This window comes from Microtus ochrogaster, chromosome 4 (assembly GCF_000317375.1).
Source record: "Microtus ochrogaster isolate Prairie Vole_2 chromosome 4, MicOch1.0, whole genome shotgun sequence".
NCBI classification, from domain to species: Eukaryota; Metazoa; Chordata; class Mammalia; order Rodentia; family Cricetidae; genus Microtus; species Microtus ochrogaster.
Window position 1 is genome coordinate 44,884,535 of NC_022011.1, and position 9,094 is coordinate 44,893,628.

Consider the following 9,094-nt stretch of genomic DNA (forward strand, 5'->3'; position numbering starts at 1 on the left):
TTGGATGGGAAAAGGACATCACTCCACTAGCTGGGAACACAGGACAGCAGCAATGCTGCTATGAGAGTGTGGCTGGGAACAGGCAGTAGTCACCCTAACTGGCCATTTCCTGCGGTGGCTGAGCAGGAGTGAGATGGATTCCCCATAGAGACCCTCCCAAAGTTTCAGAAATGCCCCTGTCATCTGCTTAGCAGACTCTAGCCTTGGAACTAACTACAAGCACCCAGCCTGTGTCTGTTATGGACAGTCTTGAAAGTCAGGCTTAAGAGGCTGTGGCGGCAGCGGTGGGGCGTGCCTTTGGTGTCATTGCCAGGTTTTCTGATGTCACAAACTCTCCTTTATCTAGAAGGTAACTGCAGGGTAGGGGTGGAGCTAAGGCCTGAGGCTACTTGGGTTCTTGCTGTCCCACTGCTGTCACGGGGATAAACTGCTTTTGAACCTTATCTCTGAGACCACCTGAGGGTCTTGCCAGGGAGCCCTGCCAGGTTGGGGTGGTAGGCCAATCTTTTCAGTCTTCCCATTCTGGATTTTTTTCCTTCCCTGTGAGATGTACATAAAGAGCCTTCCCACTCAGAGTGTCTGATGAATGAAAACTTCTCACACACTTGGGGACAACTACAGTCTGACCATCCTACAAACGCAAAGGACCAACACTGGGGAACTAATTTCTCCCACCCACCAAACCTTGGGACCTCCCAAAGCTTCCACAGTCTCCACCCAAACGCCAACGCAGGCAGACAGGATTTCCAGGGCAGTGCCCTGGGTCTTCTGAACTGGAAACCCCCCTGACATCCGAAGTCAAAGGGCAGTAGGAGCACCCCCCACCCAGGACTGGCGTGAGACGGAGGACTACACTACCCAGAATTCCTAGGGTTAGCAAAAAAGGAAATGTCGTTTATGCAAGAAGAGGCTCAACTCCCCCAGCAGCTGCAGAGGGGGGGGGGGGGAAAGAGGGAGAGAAGGATAACCAAGGGGGGAGGGCACGCTGAGTGCGGGAGCGAGGGTGGAGAGCCGGGCCGGCCGGAGGAGGAGGCGGCGCCCGCCCGCCGGCCGCCGCCTGCGGACCTGCATCCCGCGGGGCGCACTACCGAGCGGCGGTCCTGCGTGCGCCGGTGCGCGCTGTCGCTCGGCTGCGAGCGAACGCGGGGGCCAGGCCGGCGCAGGGGCCGAGTTTCTGCAAAGTTTGACCTGGTTGCCTTTCTGATGCTGCAGCAGAGCGAGGCGGCGCTGGGCGCGCCAGGCGGCTGCGGCGCGGCGGCGGGGCAGAGCGGCGATAGCACGCTCACAATGATCATAAAATAAGGAGGCGCTCGGGGTGGGGGCAAGAGAGCCCCGAGCCTCAGCCCTCCGCCCCCGGCCATCCCCACAGCAGCCCAGGAGTCAGGAGGGGCTTGGAGACCCGAAGCGCCCACGCCATCCCCAGACCCTAAAAGAGCCGTGAACTACCCAGGGGAGGGGGGCACTCCGAGAACGTATGGGCGGAGGGGTCGGGGCGTCCGGAGGGCAGTGACCCAGGCACCCGGAGCGGCCCTAGGGGCAGGTGAGTTCGCGACACCCCCTGGGTGGGGAGGTGAGTGCCAAAGTTCCCGGGCAAAGGCGCACACCCCGACGCTGTGCTCCGCTGCGGCTAGCGGCTGGAGAGGGGAAACCGAGGCAAGGGGTGCGGGGGTGGGGGGAACAGGGGACAGCGCGCCCTCTTGGGGTCAAGCCACCTCAGCCGGCTAAGGGCCTCATGGACCGGCCTGGGGATGGCACTGCGACCCCGGAGGACCGAGAGACCCGAGAGAGAAGGGGCGTTCCACGCTTGTGGCTTGGTGGTAAAACACAGCACGAGGGCCGGGAAGTGCTAGTGACCCACTGCGGTGGCAGTCTGACCGACCCCCTTACCCCGCCCCCGGGCTAGAGGGGTGTCAGCGGAGATGTCACGGGAGGCGATTATTTGCTGGTGCGCGCAGTCGTGCGGCGGCCACTGACGGGGCGGGCGGAGAGGGGGCGCCACCTCCGGGGAGACCGCCCAGAGCTGCGCCGTCAGCTCCGCAGCCCGCGCCAGGCGCACACGCATCGCCGCGCCCTCGCGTTCCCCGCAGTAAAGTTCGGCTCAACTTTGACGCCCTATCCCTTCCACCTCTCTGCAGGTCCTCAGCGGCCGCGGCGAAGCAGGCGGTGGCGGACACCCAAGCGCAGCCCCGGTGCCCCACGCGGCGGTCGGCGGCGACAGCGACAGCGACAGTAGCAAAGGAGCGCGCGAGTGGGCGCCGGAGGGGACCCAGAGAGCGCCTAGCCCGGAGCGCGCCTTTTGGAACCGCGCGTGGGTGCCGGCCACGCAGGGCGCCAGACCTCTGCCGATTGAACAAGAACTCACACTGCAATTGATTGGGCCCCGCCGGGAGGGCGCGTGTGTCCCAGGGAGCGGGTGCGGAAGGCAGAAGGGCAGGAAGTCGGCGTTCTGCAGCGAGGGTGGCGCGACCGCGCAGGGACCGAGCCTTCCTTATTTATGTGCATGCCAGCGCTCGTCTGCTTCCTCCGAAGACTTCAGGGAGACTGTCCGACCTACCATCCCCAAGTGTGAGGACGCAGGGCTGAATGTCAGAACAACATGCTTATCCATTAAACTACAAACTTTTCTTTTTTTAAACCCAAAGAATATCGGTGGCTTTTGCCCACTGTTAGAAGAGGGAGCCCAGGGCTCTTGAGATGCAGCAGAATCCGTATTTATAATCAGGTCCAATAGTGCTATGCAAGTCCCCTCCACTCAGTAAGTTTTCTATCCTATGGATCTCGCTTTAGAGCTTTGAGATTAGATTGCGCACTCTACGCTGGGTCCTGCAACCTTCATCCTTTCAATGCCCTGTTATTTTTGGGACTACTGGCCTTTCCTGGAGATTAGAGCGGTCCTGTGTGCCATGGGCTGTATTCAGAGCATCGGAGGCAAAGCCAGAGTCTTCCGGGAAGGAATTACAGTGATTGACGTGAAAGCCTCCATCGACCCCATCCCCACCAGCATTGATGAGTCCTCCAGCGTGGTACTGCGCTACCGGACACCCCATTTCCGGGCTTCAGCCCAGGTGGTCATGCCGCCCATCCCCAAGAAGGAGACCTGGATCGTTGGCTGGATTCAGGCATGCAGCCATATGGAGTTTTACAACCAGTATGGGGAGCAGGGCATGTGAGTACTGGGGGGACATACTGGGGATGGGGGAAGCTGCAGGGTAAAGTGGGGGGGTGCTGGAGCAGGAGTTTGTGGAACACAGGGGTCTTGAGGCAGAGGCGGAACTATCTCCAAGCCTTCTCCAACTCTCTGGAGCCTTTACTTGTTGATTAGGGTCCTAGCTCAGTTAGACTTGTCGTTCTGCTCAGTTAGATCTGCTGAGCTATTGTCCCTGGTGCTCAGAGTTGGTCTGTCCTTCCTGGCACGATGCTGAGAAAACAGGAACCTGTGCTTCTTTGGTAAAGCAAGTGCCAGGGCTACCGGGGGTGACCAGAGAAGGCACTACCCTAACCCAGTCTCAGGTCTCCAGGAACCCCTGAGGCTGGCAGGAGTGGTGGAGGCCTCTGAAGCTTCCACACCTTTTTGGAAGACTTTGTGGCGGGGCCTGGACTTGTCTGGCACATGGGATGGGGGGATTGGAACCACAGAAAGCTGCAGAGGACAGCTTTGCCATTGTCGGTGGTAGTGGCTGGCAGCAGCGTGTGTGTGCGTGAGAGAGAATTCAGAAATCTACCCTGCAGTGTGCACCTATGTCTCCCAGTAGATGTTAAGGGTTAGCATCTGGTGTTCCTCCAATGGGGCCCTAAGTAGGAACAACTGGAGGAGAGCATGGCTTCATCTCTGTGGTTTGGTCACCTAAGATGTCTTAGTTCTCCACAGGGACCCTGAGGCCCCCGGGTCATGTTCTGCATGTTCTCTGTCCCCAAAGAGGACCGTCCCCCACGTGGAAATCCTGCTCACAGAAACAGCCATGAAAGCTGTTAGGACCCAGTGGTTCCCTGGCGGGCAGTCCCTGGCTTGACCTCTGATGGCTCATGGATACTGTCTCATGGTCGTTGGTGTCCACTCCGTGTGGCCTCACTTCTCAGCTGTGCACGTGAGGAAGAGAGGTCTCCTGGAGAGTGGGAGCTTACGTTTGACGGATGTCCGGGATAACCTGGTTCACCAGGGCTGAGGGTGGCCTCACACAGGCCAACAAATGTGCCTTCTCCATTCGGCGACTCCTAAGCTCTAAAGGAAACAGGAAGAGGGGATATGTCTTGAAACTGGGCCATCACCCTGCTGGCCTAAGACCATTGGGGCACATGGGTCATTGGACTCCCTACAGGTCGACCTTAGAGTCCTCCCCCTTTTAAGACTGTTGCAGCCACAGCTACTCCAAAGGGTATTCAGGGAGGCTCTTCCCAAGCAGCCGCCAGCCAGTCCCACACCTCTTCCTGGCTTTGCAAAGCATCATCAGAGTTGCTGAGACATACAGGCTTTTCTCAGGGTGAACCTAATGGCTTCCCTGATGCCCCCTCAGCGGCCCCCCGGGGGTCAAGAGCCTCGGGGCGACTATGCTTCACCGTTGCCAGTCCCGGGTTCCTAGTCAGATGAACTCTGCGGTCACTTCTCAGGGTGTGACCCTGGGCAAGTGCCGTAGCCACTGGGAGCCTCAGTTGACTCAAACAGGCCGATCATAGTTCCTTCTGCGTGGTTTATTGAGAGAGTTACTCAGACAACCTTTGCCCTCACAGTCAGACTAGGCCAAGCTGATGAGAATCCTGCAAGCAGGTGGCCGGCAGCCTAGATATGATTTCAGTTTCAGGTCTCCCAGACAGAAATACGTGAAGTCGGGCCTAGTGGCTGAAGCCACTGAGCTAGAAAAGATGCTGCTGGCTACCCCTTGTAATGAGTTTTCCCCCCAGTCTGGGCCCTACACTCTTAACTTTCAAAATTGTAAAAATAGCTTCAGTCAGGGATGGTAAAAGCGGCCGAGGCCTTTTTCTTTGCTCTCTCTTGATTAGCGCCTGACTCGGCTCTTTCTCCCAGATCACCAGACTTTTGAGTCCCAGGTGGGGCAGGGCCAGCTGCAGTGTGGAGACAGGGGCAGGTGACCGTGCTTTGGAGAAAATGCCGTAGATGGAGCCACTTGTCTCTTTACGACTGTCAGCAGAACAGCGCCAAGCTTGGTCGTGCTGAGTGGTTCTGTTCTTGCGGTCTCACTGCACGTGGCGCTGCCCCATCCTATCCCATGGACACCAAGGGCTGATCTGTGGGAACTCTTTACTTGGCTCTGCATAGCTCCAGACTGTAAGCAGAAACCTTTAGACCGGCTTATTAAAAGAACCTTCCAGGCTGGACACACTGGCACATACCTTTTAATTCCAGCACCCTGAAGGCAGAGGCAGGCAGATCTCTCTGAACTGGAGGCCAGCCTGGTCTACGTTGTGAGTTACAGGACAGTCAGGGCTGCATCACGAGACTTTGTTTCCAAAAACAAAACAAAACAGTGCCCCACTGTATTAACTGTGGTCTCTGAGCTCTTAAACCCCAAGTGAGTGGGTGATTGTCTCTACTGGTGCCCGTGCCCTTGTCAGATACTTCTCGTTGGCAACTGGGGGCGGGCATTACAGAGGACGCTTGGCTCCCCCTCTTTGAGTATACTACTCACCCCCAACTTGTAACAGCCACAGGTATCTCCAAACAGGATCCCATGTCCCCTGGAAGGGGTGTGGAATTACTGTTAGACTGAACCCATACTAGCTGGGGCTCTAAAGTGTTCTCTAGGCTCTGGGAGGACACAGCCAGGTGGCCCAGGCTGGATTAGGATTTGTATTCTTTACAAATGGGCTTGTATTGGAAATATTAATTCTGACTGCCTATCTGAAATCCGTCATATCCCCCAGCATTATCCCTGCTTGCAATTAGTCTCTGAGCGAGGGCAACTTGGTGGATGGCATTTTGGACTTGAAGTTATTGGCGATGGAGCATTGCCATTCTGAGAGCCACCACCTCAGTCACAGCCCAGCTGTGCAGGGGAATGCTGGAAGATGGCGGCTCTTTCGTGCCCACATGAAAGTGTCCAACCCACGGTACTTTCAAAGTCAACCCCCCTCCAAACTGTCGGAGACACCTGCCTCCTCAGCTGTCCCCCGCAATTCCTCAACTGCCACCTGTCAGCTGGTGTAGACTTCTAAGTGACAAGTCAGAGTTTCTTGCCTGTGTGGGAGACGCTGTGCGTGCTGTCCCTGCTTTGCCCTTCTTTGGCATTCTCTAGGGACCTGGCCCACAGTGAGGCCAAGGCCAAAGCCAGGAGTGGTGTGTAGCTCAGGATGAGCTGATGTAGGATGGGGGGAGAGCAGGTGCCCACCTTTGAAATGGGAATGCTAGTTCCTCCCTGCTTCCTTGTTCCAGTGGGCTGAGTGGATGAGTAAGGTGCTGGGTGCTTGGCACTGAGCCAGCACCCCGGAGCTCTCCCTGCACCGTCTCCCTATATATCGGGATTACAAATCCTGAGTACTGGATTATTGTCCTATACTGTGTGACCTAGAGCTAAACCAGGACCCAAGTGTGGTGCCGTTGCTCTCCCCGGGTCCCTTTCCACAGCAGGGCAGCCTTGGCTCCTGAGGCCTTGTGAGCTCTTCTGACCCACAGGTGTGCTGCCAGGCACATCTCTTAACAGGGCTCAGAGAGACTCGGGTAAGATTGGAGCTTGTCCTTTCTTCTACCCTGCTATCTCTGGGGTGCACCCCAGGACCTCAGAGGCCCTAATTTGATGATGAGAACTCAGACTACAAAACCACTTGCCCAAGGGTGTTTGCTCAGCACCTGAGATCTGGGGGATGGCCCCAGGAGGAATGTCCTGGCTGGCCATGTGGCCTCTTCCCAGAGCCAGGGCCTGAGAGCCTCACAGAACAATTGAAGACTAAGCTTCCTGTCTTGGGGCGGAAGGCGGCTTCCCCCATCTGCTGGGCAATGGCGGAGGCCAGGGCGGGGTGAGTGGGAGAGGGAAGTCCTTGCTTCCGAGCTTCAGGGTAGGAGGGAAGTGGTGGGGGTGGCCCAGCCTGGGAGAACTCCCCCTGGGCTAGCTGTGACCAAGTGATGGCTCCAGCCTGAATCTGCCTTCTGAGAGTGGGAAGCAAGTGGCTTGTTCTGGGGACGCACAGACGGACGCCAGCAGCCAGGGAGTTCAGGGCAATGTGAAGGAAATGCTGGGAGCCCACACCGCAGATCAGCAGAGTGGAGAGAGAAAACTCCAGTCTAGGCAGCCACTAGCTGCTGTCTGCTGAGCCTGGCTGTCGCTAGCTGCACCTTTCGTCCAGGGCTTCTGCTTTCAGGGTCTGGCTTATAGAACACTTTACCCTAGTCTGGGCCTGACTTCTAGAGACACCATAGGTGACCAGCCTAGTGAGCAGGGGGAAAGTACGGACATGTGGAGAAGTGAGTCAGGGCTGCATGCTACTCTGTGAAGATCTTGCCCTTGGACTATGGCAACAGGGAGCTGCAAATAAAATACCCTAGACATCTTGCAGTAGGGAGAGAGAATTAAGATCTGTCCACTGTGCAGAGTACTGCTGTTACAAACAACCGGGTTTCCGTGAAAACAGTGTTGCATTAAAATAATGCTGGAAGATGAGCCTAGGGTCCTGCTCAGTGGCAGAGATCTTGCCTTGTGTGTGAGAGACCTTGGCTTCCATCCCCAACACCACAAAACCCAACAGAGCAGGCAAGAACGGGATCAGGATGGTTCGTGGTGGGGGAGATGGTAAACCGGGCACATCCTGTGTGAACACGCAGAAATGTTTAGAAGGATGTTTACCGAAGTGCGCCGTCATGAGTACCATCCAGGAGAAGGGGCGGAGGAGAAATGGCTTCAGTTTTTGCTGTATTTATTTCTTAATGGCTTGCTTTTTCAAAGAACACATTCCTAGAAAATAATAAAAAATTTTAAAGCAAGAATAGTTTATCGGATGCTCTGGCAAAGGCCAGTGCTGGGCAGTTCTGACCACAATATTTGGCCTTGGAGCTAAAGTTTAGCAGGTACTTTTGGGTCCTTCCTCCTCAGGTTAGGTCAGGGCTGGGGCCTGAGTCTGGAGGGGGAAGGCATCAGAAGTGGGGCTGTGGGAAGAGGCAGCACACATCCCTTGCTTGAGCCGTGGGCAGGTACTGGATGCTGTGAAGGCAGGACCTGGGGATGGGCCACGGAGGGCCCCAGTCCAGGGACATTCCCGCCCTGTGTAGAAGGAACTCTCCCAGGCCTCTCTTTCTGTAACACACAACTTTCTAGACTGAGAGCTGTTGGCGAATCTGTTCAGTTGTCCAGGGAGCTTACTCCTGACTTTCCAAGTTATCTAGTTGAGTGTAGGACCAGGGCAGGGCAGAGCAGCCGTAAGTGCTGGGCGAATCCAGCCCAGAGCCTGTCTATTCCTTAGACGTGTTCTTTTTTTTTTTTTGGTTTTTCGAGACAGGGTTTCTCTGTGGCTTTGGAGCCTGTCCTGGAACTAGCTCTGTAGACCAGACTGGTCTCGAACTCACAGAGATCCACCTGCCTCTGCCTCCCGAGTGCTGGGATTAAAGGCGTGCGCCACCATCGCCCGGCCTCTTAGACGTGTTCTTAAAGTGTCAATGTATCATGAGGGAGGTGGTAAGGTGTGTGGGCGATATCATTAGGTTCAAAACTAAATTTCATTTTAAATTAACAAAAAAAATACAGCCTATTATTAGTGTGTGTGTGTGTATGTGTGTGTGTGTGTGTGTGTGTGTGTGTGTGTGTGTGCATGCCACTACATGTATAGAGGTCGGCACAATTTTAGGGAGTGAGTTTGCTCTTGGTGGGTTCTGGGTATTGAACTGAGGTCATCAGACTTGAGTGACCAGTGCCTTTACCCACCGAGTCATTTTACCAGCCCCCAAATCTCATATTAAAGCAAGATAGGTAACGCATAGGAGGAAACCTATCTAGATCCAGCTTCAGGTCTGCGTGTGGCCGGTCTGCCCATGCAGAAGTGCTTCTTGCAAATGACTGATTCACGCCTTTAATCCCAGCACTTGGGAGGCAGAGGCAGGTGGATCTCTGTGAGTTTGAGACCAGCCTGGTCTACAAGAGCTAGTTCCAGGACAGGC

General features: G+C 55.9%; 1 protein-coding gene across 1 annotated transcript in view; it reads left to right on the top strand.

Annotated features, from left to right (window-relative positions):
• Window positions 1-2,138: 2,138 nt before the first annotated feature.
• Window positions 2,139-9,094, top strand: part of Fam78a (family with sequence similarity 78 member A) — a 14,487-nt gene continuing 7,531 nt past the window's right edge. Inside the window, exon 1 of the mRNA XM_005346088.2 lies at window positions 2,139-3,166. Within this exon, the coding sequence (XP_005346145.1) occupies window positions 2,844-3,166 (323 nt within the window). The 5' untranslated portion in view covers window positions 2,139-2,843. The remainder of the gene's footprint in view (window positions 3,167-9,094) is intronic.